Here is a 21,540-nt window from a genome sequence, read left to right on the forward strand (position 1 = left end):
TTTATTAGAATATGGAACGTTACAGGGCGGGAACAGGCCCTTCGGCCCACAATGTCTGTGCCGACCATGAAGCCAGGCGAATGAAGCATTCTGCTGAAGGCAACTAACTGCAAGAGCAATGGGTAGAACGACGGGAAAGATACAGAATGCAGAAATACACATAAATACAATTAGTCTGAAGAAGGGTTTCGGCCCGAAACGTTGCCTATTCCCTTCGCTCCACAGATGCTGCCTCACCCGCTGAGTTTCTCCAGCATGTTTGTCTACCTGCATTATAATCCCAGCCAGTAGATGCCGCCTCCCATCCCCAGTATGTACAGACATCTCGCTATTTAACCGGGGAAGAATATTAAGGATGAAGGAGATTCTTTTGCAGAGCCAGACCAGACTTGTTGATCCCCATTAACACAGACAGCGGGAATAAATTAGGGGAGCCATTCGCGAGCGACGGAATCGCTGGGATCCTGGTGACAAAAAGGAAATTCTAACTGGGTGATAAACCTTGGGGATGCGGGGCTGAGATGCCAGGGTTTTCTCGGTGGAGCGGGACCGTTTTTTTCCATCTGTAAGCAGCCCATGTCAATCCAGTAGGATTCCACTCCAACACAGCAATAAGGTTGGTGAAACCAGCGATTCTTGCATCATCGCCGGCTAATTGTAGGTGATGGCCATAAATAATGTCACGGTGCGATTATTGGGGTTTAGACAATGTAACTGTGATCGATAGGGGTAAGTGGCAGATGCGCATGATGTAGACATTGTCTATATCCGCTGCGGTTACAGCCCTCTTTTTTATTTTATTATTTAACCATCGCGCTTGTGTTCACAGAGCTGTCATTTGTTTTATTTATATGAGCCCAGCGTTCGTTGTCACACGTTGCCGCCGTGCAAGACCAGTCGCGACCCAATTGCAAAGATGGTGAACAGGGCGAATGTGAACGCCACTCTAACGCAATTGTCAGTCGGGAGTAGGTTCTGAACACAATTGCACGGAGGTTGTGCGAGAGGGAAGGGGTAAGGCTTATCTTTTTTTTATTTTGTAAATAGCAAATTGCGCCCGTATTGTATTTAGCTCTCAGCTATCAAGCGGCATTAACTCGCCAAGGTCCCGTCAATAAGGGGATGCGTGATGTTTGTGATCATCAGGGTAACATTAGCACAGGCTTGGGGACACCCATATGTATATTCAATGCAAGGAAATCACCGGGGAATGATGAAGCAACTCGTCTAAAACAGAGGGGGCGAATATCGAATGTGTGTGTGTGTATATATATATAGGAAAGAACTGCAGATGCTAGTTTAAATCGAAGGTAGACACAAAATACTGGGGACAGGCAGCATCTCTGGAGAGAAGGAATGGGGTGACGTTTACCCTTCTTCAGACTGGACTTCGATTTCAAATATATCCCCAAATATATATATCAGATATATCCCCAAATGCAATCTTTTAAAACTTTCCTTGCATAAATTATTTATTTATGCGGATGAATAGCATGATGTAGCGGATAAACTTGAAGAGGGTGTGTGATTTAAAAGGGCGCACATACATGTATTCTGCTATCTTCGGCTACGATTTGGATTTCGTATTCAGAGTTGGCATTGTGCATGACATTCGGGGTTTCAAATTGTCAGTCTGCGATGCTGCAGTTCAACGTTAATTGATCATTTAAAAAAGAAATACTTCAACACACATTTTTAAAAAAAAACAACCCACACACTGATGTTAAACAGCGAATGTGACTCGCTGGAGGTGAAATCTATTCTGGCAGCTTCTCTTAGCCATTACCAATGGGGTGGATTTATCTCAGCACAGCGGGAGATATGGAAGCCACGAGGGGTGAGGATGGGAACAGTTCGCAAGGTAAATAGCGTGGATTTTAAAACACGCTCAGTTTGATTTTTTGATAATGTTCTTTGGCCCTGACTTTAGTAGTTTTGCATTTCTGGAATTCTCTGCCACAGAAGGCAGTGGAGGCCAATTCACCGGATGTATTCAAGAGAGAGCTCTTAGGGCTAACGGAATCAAGGGATATGGGGAGAACGCAGGAACGGGGTACTGATTCTGGATGATCAACCGTATTGATCATATTGAATGGCGGTGCTGGCTCGAAGGGCCGAATGGTCTAATCCTGTACCTATGTTTCTTGCAAGGCTTGCATTGCAATCTCATCTGATGCTGGGTATAGAGGGGATGCTGGGTATAGAGGGGAGGGAGGGGGGAGAGAGAGGCAAGTGTCCAGTCTGACATACAATTGAAAGGGGAAGTCACATCTTGTTATTCTTCTACCTGATCCAGGCGAATGGGGTGTGAAGCAATGGTTGTGTAGAAGGGGAAAATATGAAACGTCAGGGTTGGTGCTGAGGGGAATGTGGGGGAACTTGGGCGCTGTTTCCGCGTGAAAACTCGTTGATTGCACTTGGAAAATTGGTGAGGTGGGGGGCGGGCAGGTGGTAACTTCACGTTAGTCACTAACAGAGGCGTTTGGACCTCGGGCCCGTGTGCAGAAATCTTCCTAAAACTCCTCGCGGGAGGAAAGGGTGAAAATAACGCGCCTCCTCCATAGAGCAGGCGATCTTCCTTCACTCCTTGAGGGGGGGGAAAAGGGAATTTATTTAAGAGTCGTGCAAATATTGGCGTCTAACCTTTCCGCTGCTGGAGTCTGAAGGGAACTCTGTGCAGGAAGGAACTGCAGTTGTGGGTTTAAACCGAAGATAGACACACAAAAAAAGCTGGAGTAACTCAGCGGGGCAGGCAGCATCTCTGGTAACGTCACCCATTCCTTCTCTCCAGAGATACTGCCTGTCCAGCAGAGTTACTCCAGCTTTTTGTGCCTATCTTCTGAAGGGAATTTCGGTCGGAGTTTATTGCATGGACGTGTGCTCTCAATGCACGGCTTCATATTAAGGCGTGGAAAGGAAGATATTTATTACAATGTGAAATTAAAAGTGCTGCCTTGCTCCCGGAGGCGCGTGGTGCGGTCAAGATAGGGCAGCGTCGTGCGTTGCAATAATGCAGCCACTGGATATTCACTGCACACGTTCCAGGCACCGAACAGCTGTAGGTGAGGTGAAACAATACAGCCAGTGCGTGGTTTGTGAATGGGGATAAATTACAACCCAGATGCTCGGGCCAGCAACATTTCCAGCTTGATTTTAGTCGCCCAGAACACCAGGAAAGTTCAGATATTTTCTGTCCGTGAAACACACTGCAAGGATCCCTGTCCCACAGTACGAGTTCATTCAAAGTTATCTCCCGAGTTTGCCCTGATTCGAACTCGGAGATTTAAGGTAATGGCCGCTCGGGGCTCTCGGGGTTGAAAACTCTTCACGAGTCTTCCCGAGTACCTGCCGTTAGCGTTACGAGCCGCTAAGACGTCCCCGAGCTCCGACGTACCCGCTACGTTCATTCTACGTGCTTACCACAAGATTGATTTTTTTTAAACTGGGGAGAGCTCTTGGTATGAACTCGTACAGTGGGACAGGGCTTGGTTTATTATTGTCACTTCGGTGGAGGTACGGGGTAAGGCCTCGTTCTGCGTGCTATCCAACTGACCAGATAATGTTCTGTAGAAATACAATCACGCCGAACTCGAGTGCAGTAAGGAGAGCGAATGGGTGCAGAATTGCAGTCAAGACAAACTCGAGTAGATGGATGCAGAAAGCTGGAGTAACTCAGCGGGACAGGCAGCATCTCTGGAGAGAAGGAATGGGTGACGTTTCGGGCCGAGAGAATGGACAACAGGTGCAGGAGTAGGCCATTCGGCCCTTCGAGCCAGCCAGACCCTTCTTCTGAAGAAACGTCACCCATCCCTTCTCTCCAGATATGCTGCCTGTCCCGCTGAGTTACTCCAGGTTTTTGTGTCTACCTTCGGTTTAAACCCACCATTGGCAGTCCCTTCCTAAACTCAAGTAAATAGCTGGAGCGAACGGGAAGATACAGGGTGCAGAATTACACGTAAATACGGGCAAGCCAAATTCTACCAGTGCAATTGGTAGAAAGAGGGGAATATATAGAGTGCAGAACCATGCATAAATACAACCGAGATAAACTCAAGAACTATAGGTAGAACGACGGGAAAGATATAGAATGCAGAAATACACATAAGCACAATCGAGCCTGTTTCAGTGCAATAGGTAGAACGAAGTGCTGAATTATGCAGTCAAGCCGAGATCAAGTACAACAGGCACAAAGTGCTGGAGTAACTCAGCGGGTCAAGGCAGCAACTCTGGAGAGACGAAATGGGCGACGTTTCGGGTCGAGACCCTTCTTCAGACTGAGAGTCAATAGACAATAGGTGCAGGAGTAGGCCATTCGTCCCTTCGAGCCAGCACCGCCATTCAATGTGATCACGGCTGATCATCCCCAATCAGTACCCCGTTCCTGCCTTCTCCCCATATCCCCTGTTTTTAAGAGCCCTATCTAGCTCTCTCTTGAAAGCATCCAGAGAACCTGCCTCCACCGCCCTCTGAGGCAGAGAATTCCACAGACTCACCATTCTCTGCGAGTCGAGGGAAAGGGAAACGAGATATATAGACGGAGATGGAGAGAGAGAGACAGAACATGGATGAAGGATAGGCGGACAACACAAATACAATAGAAGTGGTGCTGATCGAGAGTCGTGACTTTGTCCGAAGTGTAATGTGACAAGCGAGCGGTGACAAGCGCTGTCCTCCGCAGTTCAGCTGGGTTGTGTGGCCGGCGCTCGGTCGCTGCACAACTCAGGTGCCTTGACCCTCGCTTGGTCCCTGTGAGATCCCTCCCCTGAGTAGATTAATGACCAATTACCGATTTACTGGATAAGGCGCCGGGTCCGCGCCCGCTGGCACTGCTCTGGAGATGTGTCGTCTGCTCCTTTTCTAGGTCAATTGAGTCTGAGAGGCAATTCAGACCTCGCCGCCAAGTACCTTCTTGTTTGTTTATCTTTTATCTCCCCCTCCACAGCTCCGAGAATGGGTGCGAGAGCCGCCAGGTGAAGAAGGTCTCTTCTTGCTCTGAGCTCCGACCGCTCGGCCAGTCCATGTAACGTCAACTCCAACCTCGGAGAAGAAACAAAGACTGGAAACATGCCTACGGGGATGAACAGAGGAGGTTCTCGCTCCACCACTTCCCTGCCCCCAGATCCCGTGGAGATCATCAGGAGCAAGGCTTGCTCCAGGAGGGTCAAACTCAACGTTGGGGGGCTAGCCCACGAGGTTCTCTGGAGGACATTGGACCGGTTGCCCCGCACGCGTCTGGGCAAGCTGCGAGACTGCAACACTCACGAGTCACTCATGGAGAGCTGCGACGACTACAACCTGGAGGAGAACGAGTACTTTTTCGACCGACACCCCGGAGCTTTCACGTCCATTTTGAACTTTTATCGCACGGGCAAGTTACACATGATGGAAGAGATGTGCGCCCTGAGCTTCAGCCAAGAACTGGACTACTGGGGCATCGACGAGATCTACCTGGAGTCCTGCTGCCAGGCCAGGTATCACCAGAAGAAGGAACAAATGAACGAGGAACTCAAGCGAGAAGCTGAGACCATGAGGGACAGAGAGGGCGAAGAGTTTGATAACACTTTCTGTGCAATAAAAAGGAAGAAACTCTGGGACCTATTAGAAAAGCCAGGCTCCTCGGTGGCTGCCAAGGTAATGTGGTTATATATATATTTATATAGATCATAATACACGGTTTAAATTCAACTCGATCCCCTAAAGCGTTGGATGTGCATGGTAACATTAAGATTAAAGTAACTCTAGTTGAATGGGAAGTTATTCCATGTAATCTTATCAATGGAGGGGGGGAAAGTGTTGTTCTATCAAGTGTTTAAGAGGGAACTGCAGATGCTGGAAAATGGAAGGTACACAAAAATGCTGGAGAAACTCAGCGGGTGCAGCAGCATCTATGGAGCGAAGGAAATAGGCAACGTTTCGTCCCGAAACGTTGCCTATTTCCTTCGCTCCATAGATGCTGCTGCACCCGCTGAGTTTCTCCAGCATTTTTGTGTGTACCTTGCTCTATCAAGTGTTGCACTAGAAAGTGATGCCATTTCTGTTCCTCGGGGAAATCTTTTGACATCCCATGTTTAAAATTACGCAGCCGCATTCGTTCAAACTGATGTTCTAGCTTGGTGGCAGAATGGTGTGAGAATACTAGCCCACTCTTGCTTGATTGGCCCATGATGAAACACACGGATTGATTCAACGCCTTAACCATCCCAGAAACATGACCACTAATGAAGGAGTGTTTGCGCGGCTGAATATGCAACACTTGCATTTGAAAGTTAATTTTGCAATTTAAATGCTCCGTTAATTTTTTTTCCCCCTCTCTCTGTGGGTCATGCATGAAATGACTTGTGTATGAATGTTTTGTTGCACGGATAGCTTGTTCATTTCAATGAGATGGTTTTCACTGCCTGGGATGAAGAAGCATCCTTGCTTGAACTATTCCAAAGGATAGCACGTGTCTGCAAAGAATCCTCGCATCATTGTTTGTAACGTTGTGCAGGGAAGCGTTTTGTTTTGGGGGAGGAAGAAAGCGGAAGCGTCTGTTTCCATCTGGCAAAGTATAACCTTGACCTTGGCGATGAATGTCAAAGATGTTTTAGTGCGATTAATGACATTCTTACAGGGGTCGGCGCGTCACAACGCCAGAGACCCGGGTTTAATCCTGATCTCGGGTGGTGTCTGTGTGGAGTTCTCACTGTGACCGCGTGGGTTTGCCCCGGTTTCCTCCCACATCCCAAAGACGTGATTTGGGCGTCATTTGCGCGTCATTCACGCGACAGGCCGGCAGTGACTGACGCGCGGCTGTCGCGCGAAAATCGCCTAGCAGTACGACAGTCGCACATCAAGTAGCGCCAGTCTCCGTGGCAATGATGTTCCCAGTGATTTTCGGCGAGCTTTATACCCGGGTGATCACGTGGTGCGGCGCGCAAATGGTGCTCCGACGGCGTACGGGTGGCGCACGTTTACGGACGTTGACGCACGGTGACGCATAATAAATTAACATAGGCAATGTTCGCGCATCACCGTGCGTAACCATATGTCACCACGCGCTACACGTACACCGTCAGTACGTCAGGGTGCGCAAGGGATACGTCAAGCAGGTGACGTGCGAACATTCCAAAATCCTGGGGCGATAGGGAAGCAACGCATCACATGCGTTACTGAACTCCACAAAACCAGGTCACAACAACCTCACCAAATCAATTAGTTAGGATATAGAACAGTACAGCAGAAGCATGGTGCCAAGACCATCTCTTGTCTGCCTACACTTACTCCATATCCCTCCATTCCAAGCATATCCATATATGCCTATCCAAAAGTTTTTTTAAATGCCAATTGTCATCTGCATGCCCATAATCCATATCCCTCCATTCCCTGCATGTTCATAAGCTTATCGAGAAGTCTCTTAAACACCACTATCATATCTGCCTCCGCCACCACCCCTGGCAGTGCGCTCCAGGTATTCACCACCCTCTGTAAAATAAAACCTGCCCCGCGCATCTCCGTTACACGTCTCGGGCCATCAAGCTATGCCCTCCATGTTCTTGGATGGATCATAAGATCATAAGTAATAGGAGTAGAATTTGGTCATTCAGCCCATCAAGTCTACTCCGCCATTCAATTATGGCTGATCTATCTCTCCCTCCTAACCCCATTCTCCTGCCTTCTCCCCATAATCTCTGACACCTGTACTAATGGAAAATCTATCTATCTCTGCCTTGAAAATATCCCTTGACTTGGCCTCTACAGTCTTCTGTGGCAAAGAATTTCACAGATTCACCAAAAAAGGCAAAAAGGTTCTGACTGTCTATCCTATGAATGTCTCTCATAATTCTATATGGTTCTACCAGGTCTCCCCGCAACCTCCAATATTAATTACTGAAGGGCAATAAATATCGGCCTTGCTGTGATGTCCAATTCTCAAGAATGAATGAAAAATAATAAATTATTTATATTAACCCATCAATCTATCCAGTGACATGTTGATCAAATAAATATATTTACATGCATTAATCCATCACAAGCACTAAGTACATCTCAGAATGAGGTGTTAGTCAAACTATCTGATGACTTTGAAATGCCTGGACTGCATTGCCATTAGTAAATTATAGATTGAGTTGGAATATAATATGCGTGTGTGCAGGTAGAGTCCTACATCTTTTCAAATAAATCAATCCGCATTCACTTTTGATCATCGGTAATTAAAATGATTATAGATTAAACGAGTGGGAACAGTAATTAATAAATGATGGCATTTTCCCTCTTGTGTAATTGGTGGCTACTCATAACAATAGCTTGCCCCAGTGCATATAATGACTGGAAAGGCTAGGTTTGGAGAAACTAAAGTTCTTAACTTGGACTGACAAACTGGACGAAGGACCCAGGCCTTCAGAGGTGGCACGGTGGTAGAGCAGTAACCTCACAGCACCGGAGACCAAGGTTCGATCCTGACCTCGGGTGCCGTCTGTGTCGAGTTGCATGTTCTCTCTGTGACAAAGTGGGCTTCCTCCAGGTGCCCGGGTTTTCTCTCACGTCCCTAAGACGCTCGAGTTTATCGTTTAATTGGCCTCGGTAAATTGCCCCTGGCTCCCTCGTGTAGGGAGTGGATGAGAAAGTGGGATAACATAGAACTAGTGTCTACGGGTGATCGATGGTCGGCCTGGACTCGATGGGCCGAAGGGCCAGTTTCAACCTTGTATCTTTTAATCAATCAATTCATTCAGCCTTTTTTTTCGCTGGTGTGTCAGACAACATATAGCTCGCTGTTGGCTTCTGTCGTCATCTAACATGTTGATAGAATTGGGCGTTCGACGCGTCACAGAGTGCATCGTGTCGTTTCCGGGGATCGCCACGAGGATGCTTCTGTCATGATCCCCATTCAGCAGTGAACGTGTAGGAAGGAACTGCAGATGCTGGTGTACACTGAAGATAGACACAAAATGTTGGGGTATCTCAGTGGGACAGGCAGCATCTCTGGATAGAAGGAATGGGTGACGTTCCAGATCGAGACCCTTCTTCAGACTGATTCAGTAGGCAGTGATCAAAGACGTTGATTGTTGTGAAAGAGACTAAATTAAGTTTGCTTTAATTTACTACAAAAGATAAATGGAGTACAGGGTACCTATCAAATGCTTGAAGATACATTTACTTTGCTTCTGGGATTCTCTGATGAATCGTGCATTCAATATTACAAATATATTAGCATGCAAATAGCTTTGATATTTTAGTTAGTACCTTAATCCTTTTAAACCTATCAGCAAGATTGTTGCTGGTTTGCAAGTGGACATAGAGGCGTTTCTTTCTGTAAGTATATCTGCATGTTTTGTTTGTTTATACATATACATTACATCTTTATTGATTTTTCTAAATTTACTTTGAATACTTTAAGGTATCATATTTAGCTCGTGGTTTAGCTGAGATTGTGAAAGTCCTCTTGATAAGATGGAAGAGTATTGGTAGCTGCATTGGAGAAATATGTTTGTTTTAGAACTGAAATGTTTAGTGTGAACATGGTAAAGGGCATCAATGCTTACGTACTTTCAATGAGAATAGCACAAAAGGTCAACAATAAGATGGACTTGCTTTTTTAAACTGTGATTTTTCATCGGGTAGAGGAGCCTGGATATATGTATGACTTATTACACATGTATCAAAGGTCATGTTTGCCAAAAACAAATGTCGATCTCTGACTTATCCTTTAAGTAAATTGATGAGAATTCACTGCAGTTTCACAGCCAAGTACACAATACTCCATGAAGATGCTCGCGTTTAGATCAGCCCCGCTGTTTAAAATATTGCTCTGCTTATCTTAGTTTAGTTTAGAGAGACAGCGCGGAAACAGGCTCTGCGGCCCACCAGGTCCTCAGCGACCAGCGATCCCCACACAGTAGCACTATCCTACACACACTAGGGACAATTTACAATTATACCATGCCAATTAATCTACAAACCTACACGTCTTTGGAGTGTGGGAGTAAACTGAAGATATCAGAGAAAACCTATGCAGGTCATGGGGAGAACGTACAAACTCCGTGCAGACAGCACCCGTAGTCGGGATCGAACCCAGGACTCTGGCGCTGTGAGGCTGCAACTTTACTGCTGCGCCACCATGCCACCCTGGTATTTTTTTCTAAGTAATAATAATCACAAATATCTTGCCTTCATTGGGAAGGGAATCAAGTACAAAAGTTGGGACATCAGGATGCAGCTGTACAAATCGCCAGTGTGATCACATTTGAGTACTGTGTGCGGTTCTGGTTGGCCAGGTTTAGGAAGGATGTCTTGAAGTTGGAAATGGTGCAAAGGAAATGCACCAAGATGTTACCTGTTGGTTTGAGATATACGGAGAGGTTGGATAGAAGGAGTTTTTTCGTTGGAGTGTGGGAGCCTGAGGGGTGACCTCATTGAGGTGTACAAGATCATGAGGGGACATGAATGAGGTGAAGTCTCACAGTCTTTCCCCCAGAGTAGAGGATTCCAGAACAAGAGGACACGGGCTCTTAAAAATGTGAATCCTAAACGTTCCCATGTACCTGCAGCAACCGGTACCTAACGCTTGGAATATTTAAGTGTCCTGGTCAGTATTGAGATCAACTCTCACTGGGATTAAATATTCAGACAGTCATTGCAAATTGAATAGGACACAAGCTAAATCTAAATCTAAAGCGAAACTATTGAAAATCTTGGGTGATAGCACAACACCCTCATGTAACAGAGGGTCACCCCTTCTCCCGTCATGCAGCGACCCTATGTGACTCCGGTTTCAGCGCACTAGGAGCATGGAGAACCAGCTGGGAACAGACTTCGCGACCTCCTCAATTCACTGTTGCATCAAACACCACAGCCCCACCCGGCTCGGACCTGCCCCGCAAAGAGTGGGTCACCCTGAACCTGCTCCATTTGGGGGGGTTGGCCGGTTCAACGCCAACATGCATCGCTGGTTACTGCGTTCATCAGCAGCCTGCACACACTCCCCCCCCTGGTGGAGAGGTAGACCTCACAGCCCTCGACAACAGCACATTGAACTGGCTTCGGCGCCTGGAGGGCGTCACATAACCTCTGCTGCCTCAAACACAAGAAGAATATGTAACAGGGGGTCTGAAGAAGGGTCTCGACCTGAAATGCCACCCATTCCTTCCCTCCAGAGATGCTGCCTGTCCCGCTGAGTTACTCCAGCTTTTTGTGTCTATCTTCGGTTTAAACCAGCATCTGCAGTTCCTTGCTACAGTACAGAGTGTAGTCCAATCTCCACTCTCTATTCCTCCTCCAGCAGCGCTGGATATTGTTTCTAACTGGTGACTTGATCCTTGCAGCAAAGAGGAAGAAATTAGAAATGCAATATTTTCTTTCTCATTCTCAGGGTAGCCACATAATTTGTCAGGCTGCTTGCCATGTTAATGTTTCCTGAAAACTATAACTGATCATCCTGAACATAATTGGATAATAAATTACTTTTGTACGCTGACGGGCTTCTCAAAAGTTCAAAACAATTTTTGATCAAAGTCTTGCGTTTATATGAATTGAATAGCTCCTTTGTAGGTTGGATGATGGGCAGCAGAATATGCTAATGCACCAAGACAGCAGACACAAAATACTGGAGTAACTCAGCGGGACAGGCAGCATCTCGGGAGAGAAGGAATTGGTGACGTTTTTCGGGTCGAGACCCTTCCTCAGGCTGATTATAACGCACTTATGTTCACCGGCATTTTGACCATTCCATTTAAACTTGCCGTATATTCACAAAACTGCAACTGACCAGCAGTCCGTGTGTGTAGCTGATTTATTTAAATGTGTTACAACTGCTTATGTGGTTACTGGAAGCATATTTTGTTTTGGTACAGGGAGAATTCGCTTTGATGAGCATTGCTTTGAATTCTTTTCAATAGACAATAGGTGCAGGAGTAGGCCATTTGGCCCTTCGAGCCAGCACCGCCATTCAATGTGATCATGGCTGATCATCCCCAATCAGTACCCCGTTCCTGCCTACTCCCCATATCCCCTGACTCCGCTATTTTTAAGAGCCCTATCTAGCTCTCTCTTGAAAGCATCCAGAGAACCGGCCTCCACCGCCTTCTGAGGCAGAGAATTCCACAGACTCACCACTCTCTGTGAGAAAAAATGTTTCTTCATCTCCGTTCTCCGTTTTCAATATGCATCTCGCTGTGTGGGTCCAATAATACTTCCAATAATATGGGCTGCACGGTGGTGAAGCGGTAGAGTTGCTGCCTCGCAGTGCTGGAAACCCAGGTTCGATCCTGACTACAGGTTCTTGTCCGTACTGAGTTTCTACATTCTCCCCCCTGTGACTGTGTGGGTTTTCTCTGGGTGCTCCGGTTTCCTCCCAAATTCCAAAGACATGCAGGTTTGGCCTCTGACCCCGAGTGTGTAGGATAGAACAAGTGTAGGGGTGATCGCTGGTTGGTGTGGACTCATTGGGCTGAAGAAGGGTCTCGACCCGAAACTTCACCCATTCCTACTCTCCAGAGATGCTGCCTGTCCCGCTGAGTTACTCCAGCATTCTGTGTCTATCATCATTCTATGAGCAATATTAATGATGTTAAATGCACGCTACCACAGTACCTGACAGTTAGGCAACCTCCTCACAGAATTCTTCTTTAGATCTTAGACTTTCTTTGATTTGCTTCAATCTTTGAATACAATGGATGAGAAAAATGAAAAGCAATAAGGTGTGTTATTTCTGAAGCAACAAATCATGTCGGGGAACTACTCCCTGGGCAGATGCTGATCTCCAATATCTCATCCAAATAGTCATTCGCAATGGATGATCTAAACAAGAAACTGACTCTGGGGATCTAAATGAATCGTTTTCACAGCCATGCGGAACTTGCCTGTCAGAGGCAATCCCAATTGTTTGCACAACTCCTATACATTAAAATAATCTATTTGTGCCTTTTTATAACCTTAGCGACTTATTTAGTTTGCCCAGAAGAGAGTAGGAATCAAAACTAGACCTATCCAGCCTCCCTGGATAAAAAGGATGCTTTTATCAACTCCATGGCATTGTACGTTCTGCTATTAAATTAAGTGACTTTCGTAAATACTGCATTCCCTAATTATGGCTCACTTTGTTGTGTGACAATATCAAGAAACATTTATCAAGTGACAGTGGCCTTATTCATCTGCGGGCCTTTCTATCCGTGATGCTTATCTCATGGCTGCTATTATTTTGGCTTTTAGAGCTGGAGAGACTGTTGCCCCTTTAGTACCCTCATTCCAAGAATAGCCTCATTATTTATGTTGTTACTTGTGTTGTTCTAGAGGGAAAATGCTTGAAGATGGAAAATAATGTTTAATAAGTATACGTGTGTGTGAGTGTGCGTGTTTGCATACAAATGTATATCCAACCTCAAGCATTTTTTCTCACTCTCTTTATAGTTACACGCACACTATAGATCATCTCTGTAGATAATAGACAATAGGTGCAGGAATAGGCCATTTGGCCCTTCGAGCCAGCACCGCCATTCAATGTGATCATGCAGTTGTACAGGGTCTTGGTGAGACCACACCTGGAGTATTGCGTACAGTTTTGGTCTCCTAATTTGAGGAAAGACATTCTTGCCATAGAGGGAGTATGGAGAAGGTTCCCCAGACTGATTCCTGGGATGGCAGGACTTTCATATGAAGAAAGACTGGATAGACTCAGCTTGTACACGCTAGAATTCAGAAGATTGAGGGGGGACCTTATAGAAACTTACAAAATTCTTAAGGGCTTGGATAGGCTAGATGCAGGAAGATTGTTCCCGATGTTGGGGAAGTCCAGAACTAGGGGTCACAGTTTACGGATAAGAGGGAAGTCTTTTAGGACCGAGATGAGAAAATCATTTTTTACACAGAGAGTGGTGAATCTGTGGAATTCTCTGCCACAGAAGGTAGTTGAGGCCAGTTCATTGGCTATATTTAAGAGGGAGTTAGATGTGGCCCTTGTGGCTAAAGGGATCAGGGGGTATGGAGAGAAGGCAGGGATGGGATACTGAGTTGGATGATCAGCCATGATCATATCGAATGGCGGTGCAGGCTCGAAGGACCGAATGGCCTACTCCTGCACCTATTTTCTATGTTTCTATGTTTCTATCATAGCTTATCATCCCCAATCAGTACCCCGTTCCTGCCTTCTCCCCATATCCCCTGACTCCACTATTTTGAAGAGCCCTATCTAGCTCTCTCTTGAAAACATCTAGAGAACCTGCCTCCACCGCCCTTTGAGGCAGAGAATTCCACAGACTCACAACTCTCTCTGTGAGAAAAAGTGTTTCCTCGTCTCCATTCTAAATGGCTTACTCCTTATTCTTACACTGTGGCCCCTGGTTCTGGACTCCCCCAACATCGGGAACATGTTTCCTGCCTCTAGCGTGTCCAAGCCCTTGACAATCTGTAGATACACACGTATATACACACACACACACATGCGCACACACACACACACACACACACACGCACACGCACACATATATATATACATCTATATTATATTTACACATATACAGACATATATATATATGCACATACATGTACACATATTCTGTATATACCTCGAAGATATGCATTCCTTCGCTCCATAGATGCTGCTGCACACATTGAGTTTCTCCAGCACTTTTGTCTACAAGCCTACATAGTCTAAGTATAATGAATTGGAACATGTATTATATGGACAAGCTGCCCAAACTCATCTGCTCTTAATAAATCCAAACAGTAATATACTACACCTGTCTTACGCCAGCTATGCATCTGGCAACCTGCACTCAGTTTATGTTGTTCATTGGAGTGTGTTCTAATGGTGTTCTTGCCGTGTGGCCATTAGGCCGTGAAGCTAATTAGAGTTGTGTGTTTAGTTATATAGCGTGGCATGCAAACAATTCCATCTGCCACCAACAACAGCTATATTTTTTGTAGATTGAAACTAGTCTCAAATTTTTAGAGACATGAGGTAAATATTTAGTTGATCTATATTAAGAATAAAGGGGAGGCCATTTAAGACTGAGGTGAGGAAAAAAACATTTCACCCAGATAGTTGTGAATTTGTGGAATTTCTTGCCACAGAGGGCAGTGGAGGCCAAATCACTGGATGGATTTAAGAGAGAGTTCGATGGAGCTCTAGGGGCTAGTGGGATCAAGGGATATGGGGAGAAGGCAGGCACGGGTTATTGATTGGGGACGATCAGTCATGATGGCAATGGATACCGTTGCTGGCTCGAATGGCCGAATGGCCTCCTCCTGCACCTATTTTCTATGTTTCTATGTTTCTATGTTAAGATTAGTTGCTCTCTAAGTCCCAGCCGTGATATTCCTGTCCATGGTATTCTCAGTATCTCTATCAGGGTAAGAAGCAAAGATGGTCAATTTAAGGAACAATACAAAAGGCTGGAGGAACTTAGAATGCCAGGCACCATCTGTGGAGGGAATTTCGGGGTTGGACCCTTCTTCAGACTGATTCAGTTAAGGGAACTTTGGTAAACAGAACTTCCCTATGAATTTCCATTCCCTGACGTGCAATTCCTTCATATCCCCGGTCAAACCTTCAATACCTTTGGTAAGAAAAAGGGCATTGAAGGTTTGATCAAGGATACAGAGAAATGTGTATCTGGAGAAAAGGAATAGTTGATGTTTCAGATCACAACCCTTCTTCAGACTGGCTTTCAACCCGAAACATCACCTATTCCTTTTCTCCAGAGATGCTGCCTGACCCGCTGTGTTACTCCGGCATTTTTTTTGTCAATCTTCGGTATAAATCAGCGTCTGCAGTTCCTTCCTGCACAAAGAAAGTGTACATCAGGTATAGGAAATTGATCGAGTACAGGAAATTGCACCAGTGTTTGGAGATTGTTAGGGAGAGTGCCATAGTCATAGAGCGATACAGCGTGGAAACAGGCCCTCCGGCCCAACTTGCCCACACCGGCCTACCTGTCCCAGCTACGCTGGTCCCACCTGCCTGCGTTTGGCCCATATCCCTCCAAACCCGTCCTGTGGATATGGGAGTGAATGTATGAAAGAAATTATAACAGCTAAAAGGGGCCATGAGATGACATTGGCATCAAGGAGTATCCTAAAACCTGTTATAATTATATTAGAAGCAACGGGGTAGCTAAGGTAAAAGTGGGTCCCCCAGGAACCAAATAGGTCATCTATGCATGGATATGTGAGATCATAAAATAATAGTTCTCTTTGGTATTTATGAAGGTAAAGGATGTTGAGACAATGCATGTTTACAATCGAGTCATATACAGTGTACAGATACATGATAAGAGAATAACATTTAGTGCAAGGAAAAGTCAGTAAAGTCCGATCAAAGATAATCCGAGGGTCGCCAATGAGGTAGATAGTAGTTCAGCACTGTTCCCCAGTTGGGGTAGGATGATTCAGTTGCCTGATAACAGCTGGGAAGAAATTGTCCCTGAATCTGGAGGTGTGTGTTCTCACACTTCTGTACCTCTTGCCTGATGGGAGAGGGGAGAAGAGGGAGTGGTCGGGGTGCGACTGGTCCTTGATTATGCTGCTGGCCTTGTTGAGGCAGCGTGAGGTGTATATGGAGTCAATGGAAGGGGGGGTTGGTTTGTGTGAAGGTCTGGGCTGCTGCCACAATTCGCTACAATTTCTTGCGGTCTTGGATGTTGCTGTTCCCAAACCAAGCTGTGGTGCGTGCCGATAAAATTATTTCTACAGCCAATCTGTAGAAGTTGGTGAGAGTTGTAGGGGACATGCCGAGCTTCCTAAGCCTTCTAAGGGAGTAGCGGCGTTGGTGAGCTTTCTTGGTCGTTGCTTCAGTATGGGTGGTCCAGGAGAAGTTGTTGGTGATGTTGACTCCTAGGAATTTGAAGCTTTCAACTATGTCTACTTTGGTGCCGTCAATACAGACTGGGGTATGTGAACTGCTTCACTTCCTGAAGTCAATCACTATCTCCTTCGTACACCTGGCTGTTCAGCAAAGTGTTAATTGGCACAAAGTGTTCAGTAGCTCAGCGATCACAGGGTCAAGCACGTTGGGTGAAAGGGGTGACGATGAAATGGGCATCGAGTCTCGGATCATAGTCCTTGCACATATCGTGCATATCCACCCTGCATCCATTCAGAACCTTGCGCTGTCTAGTGCCCTGCTGAAGTGATTGTATCCACCCAGGTACAGATGGAGCATTTTCTGTGGCAGGTCTCTCAGGGGTTGCAAAATGCAGAGAGCATCTGTCAAAAGCACCTCAGTTGTCAAAGTTTGGCCATTGACTCTAGCAGACAGCATGTCTTGAAGCGGCATTCAACATCTGCCAGCATCTGATGCAATACCCAAAGGATCGACTGTCCTCATTTCTGAAGGACTATGTCAATCAGCCAAAGAGAAGCAGCATTTTTTAGTTTAGTTTAGTTTAGAGATACAGGTACAGCGTGGAATTGTAAATTGTACCTGGTGGGTGTAGGATAGTGCTAGTGTAAGGGGATCACTGGTCGGCACGGACTCAGTGGGCCGAAGGGCCTGTTTCTGCTCTGTATTCTGCTGTCTAGTTTAGTTTAGTTGAGAGATACAGCGCGGAAACAGGCCCGTTGGACCTCCGAGTCTGCACCAACCAGCGATCCCCGCACACTAACACTATCCTACACACTGGGGAAAATTTACATTTATACCAAGCCAATTAACCTACAAACCTGTACGTCTTTGTGGTGTGGGAGGAAACCGAAGCTCTCGGGGGGGAAAAAACCCACGCGGTCACATGGAGAACGTACAGACAACACCCGTAGCCAGGATTGAACCCGTGTCTCTGGCGTAATTGCTGTCAAGCAGCAACTCTACCGCTGCGCCACCGTGCTGCCCTTTCTTCATTTTTATTGAAGATTTATCTTATTGGGATTCAGAAATAGAATTCAGATGCTGGTTAGTGAACGAGCACACAAACACTCAAATGTGTAAACAATGGCAAGCAAATTGGCCTCTTGATTCTTTCTCAAAGATCCTAACTGAAAGTAAGCATGCAGGTACAGCAGGCAGTGAAGAAAGCTACTGGCATGTTGGCCTTCATGACAAGAGGAGTTGAGTATAGGAGCAAAGAGGTCCTTCTGCAGTTGTACAGAGCTCTGGTAAGACCACACCTGGAGTATTGTGTGCAGTTTTGATCTCCAAATTTGAGGAAGGCCATTCTTGCTATTGAGGGAGTGCAGCGTAGGTTCACCAGGTTAATTCCCGGGATGGCGGGACAGTCATATGTTGAAAGAATGGAGCGACTGGGCTTGTATACACTGGAATTTAGAAGGATGAGAGGATACTTATTGAAACATATAAGAGTATTAAGGGTTTGGACACGATAGAGACAGGAAACATGTTCCTGATGTTGGGGGAGTGCAGAACCAGGGGCCACGGTTTAAGAATAAGGGGTAGACCATTTGGAACGGAGATGAGGAAAACTTTTTCATCCAGAGAGTTGTGAATTTGTGGAATTCTCTGCCTCAGAAGGCAGTGGAGGCCGTTTCTCTGGAGGCTTTCAAGAGAGAGTTAGATAGAGCTCTTAAAGATAGTGGAGTCAAGGGATATGGGAAGAAGGCAGGAACGGGGTACTGATTGGGGATGATCAGCCATGATCACATTGAATGGCGGTGCTGGCTCAAAGGGCTGAATGACCTACTCCTGCACCTATTGTCTATTGTCTATCAATTACATTTGAGGGTCTGGTCTCCTCAGCCCATTACTAGATGGTCATCTTGGTGGTTGTACTGGTCAAACACAGCCTAGTTGAGATGCTGACTGATTATTTTTTTTGCTGGCAGTATTTTGGGCATTGTTCAGTTATCTGATTTTTAAATATCTAACTCATTTTGTGACTAGATTTATTACCTATATTCTTTATGATGCAAATTAAGAATCTATAAAAGCCATCTACTTCTTACTTTCAAATCATCATTCTGAGAAATTGATTTTAAAAAATGGACCCTTTCCAGAAATGAATGATTTTTATTTGAAATCACATTATCACTTTTTTTATTATAAATCTTGCAATTTACTTTTTGGTTGGAATATAATTGCAATTTTCGGTTTTATTTTCTCGTGATCGAGTGCAGTTCGTTTAGTTTCCTTTGCTACTGACCTGCAAATTATTAAATCCTCTTTCTCACAAGCAGTTTTATAATAAATGTCATATTAAAGATATTTTATTGAACGATTTTTGGGGAAGGCATTTATTTTATGCTGCCTAGCTTAAATATCGGACCACACACAAGTTATAACAAGAATATTGAGAAATAAATCAATTAATCATCCCTTTGTTTGCATCTTTATTTAAATAATATAATTCAAATATTCAACATTAAATAAGCCAAGACGAGTAAAACAGAGACGAGGAAACGCTTTCTCACAGAGAGTCGTGAGTCTGTGGAATTCTCTGCCTCAGAGGGCGGTGGAGGCAGGTTGTCTGGATGCTTTCAAGAGAGAGCTAGATAGGGCTCTTAAAGATAGCGGAGTCAGGGGATATGGGGAGAAGGCAGGATTGGGGATGATCAGTCATGATCACATTGAATGGCGGTCGGTGCTGGCTCGAAGGGCCGAATGGCCTACTCCTGCACCTATTGTCTATTGTCATTTCTTACAAGTCATGGTCCTTCCAATTTATTATCTGTCTTCCCATTGTCCTTCTTCAAACATCATTGAGATTAGGAAGAGAAAAGATATGCTTGCATGCCATATGCTGATAGAATGGAGCGGCTGGGCTTGTATACACTGGAATTTAGAAGGATGAGAGGGAATCTTATTGAAACATATTGAAACATATTGAAACACGCTAGAGGCAGGAAACATGTTCCCGATGTTGGGGGAGTCCAGAACCAGGGGCCACAGTTTAAGAATAAGGGGTAAGCAATTTAGGACTGAGATGAGGAAAAATCTTTTTCACCCAGAGAGTTGTGAATCTGTGGAATTCTCTGCTTCAGAAGGCAGTGGAGACCAATTCTCTGGACGTTTTCGAGAGAGAGTTAGATAGAGCTCTTAAAGATAGTCAAGGGATATGGGGAGAAAGCAGGAACGGGGTACTGAGTGTGGATGATCAGCCATGATCACAGTGAATGGCGGTGCTGGCTCGAAGGGCCGAATGGCCTACTGCTGCAGCTATTGTCTCTGTCTATTGTCTATTGAATATTCAGCAGACAGGAATAATTTCATGGGTGTTTGGTTCCTGGTCCTCCAAATTTTTCCAAATTGAATTTAAACTGGAGGTGACGGAGGGTGGACTTGAGCAAAAAAGGATTCTTGGAGAAGAAGAGCTACCTTACATTTAGTTGCGTCTGGTTGAGTAACTATGATAGGGTGCAGACAGTTCCATGCTTTAATTGTGCGGGGGAAGAATGAATTGCTGTACACATCTGTCTTGTTGCTGTTATTGTAGCCTTGGGAACTTTGGAATCAAGACAATTGGAGAAAATGAGGCGGTTTCCTTGGCAACGAGTGAGGCAAGTGCGTCGGATCATTGCAACAGGTTAAACTCAAGTTTGATTCTAAGAAAGTGAAAGTGGGTTTGTGAAGAGCCTCAATTGACCCTCTCCTGATAAAAAATCTATTGTCAACATAAAAGCTTTTCCCTGTGCCTCGGTACACGTGACAATAATAAACAAACCTTAAAGGGCCGGTCCCACCAGCATGTGACTGCATGCGGCTAGCGCGACCTAATGTGGTCGCTTGAGCGGGGCCGGTCCCACTTCGATCGCCGGAGCCGTATAGAGTTGTGCGGGGCTGGTCCCGACATCGCGCGGGGCTCCGAAAAACTGACACAGTCCAAAAATTCCGCGCGACAACGGCCTGTCGGCCCGCAGCCGCATTGAGGACGTACGCAGCGCCCTGACGGGCGTATGCAGCGTCCCGACGCCGTACGCAGCCTCTTGACGCCGTACACAGCGTCTGGACGCCGTACGCCTAGCGCGTGGCGTTGCGCGATGACGTCACCGCCCGGCGTGCCGTTGTGCGTTGACGTCACCGCCCGGCGTGCCGGTACGTGATGACGTAACCGCCCGACACCGTGCGACGTCCAAATTCAGTCAGCCCGCCTCCTGCCCAGCTGATTGATGAGTATGATGTCGGAACCAGCCCCGCACAACTCCATATGCCTCCGCGGTTGGAAGTGGGACCGGTCCCGCGAGGCCGTACGCCTCAAGCCACCACGTTTGTCCGCGCTAGACGCATACAATCACATGCTGGTGGGAAAGGCCCTTAACTAAACTAAATTAAACATGATGGCTCAGATGAACACTGGAATTTTCCCAAAGATAGACATAGGTGCTGGAGTAACTCGGCAGGTCAGTCACCATCCACTATCTTTCTATCCTATCTTTCATTGATAGATGAAACGCCATCTATCCATTCTCTCCAGAGATGTTGCCTGATCCACCGAGTTACTCCAGCACTTTGTGCCTATCTTCTGTATCAAGTCAGACATGTTGATCCTTCTTCCTGAAACGGAGCATTAAAATGAGCAGTAAGGAAAGATCACAAAGTTACTGAGCATTTGTTTAGGTTTGTTTATTATCATGTGTACCGAGGTACAGTGAAAAGATTTTGTTGCATGCTAACCTGTC

At 45.8% G+C, this 21,540-nt stretch overlaps 1 protein-coding gene across 1 annotated transcript in view; it reads left to right on the top strand.

Moving 5' to 3' along the window:
• The first annotated feature begins 381 nt into the window (after positions 1 to 381).
• kcnb1 (potassium voltage-gated channel subfamily B member 1) overlaps positions 382 to 21,540 on the top strand; it is a 170,010-nt gene continuing 148,851 nt past the window's right edge. The window contains exons 1-2 of the mRNA XM_033041432.1: positions 382 to 616; positions 4,943 to 5,631. Coding sequence (XP_032897323.1) covers positions 5,065 to 5,631 — 567 coding nt within the window. The 5' untranslated portion in view covers positions 382 to 616; positions 4,943 to 5,064. The remainder of the gene's footprint in view (positions 617 to 4,942; positions 5,632 to 21,540) is intronic.

Source organism: Amblyraja radiata, chromosome 23, assembly GCF_010909765.2.
Source record: "Amblyraja radiata isolate CabotCenter1 chromosome 23, sAmbRad1.1.pri, whole genome shotgun sequence".
In the NCBI taxonomy this organism is placed as follows: domain Eukaryota; kingdom Metazoa; phylum Chordata; class Chondrichthyes; order Rajiformes; family Rajidae; genus Amblyraja; species Amblyraja radiata.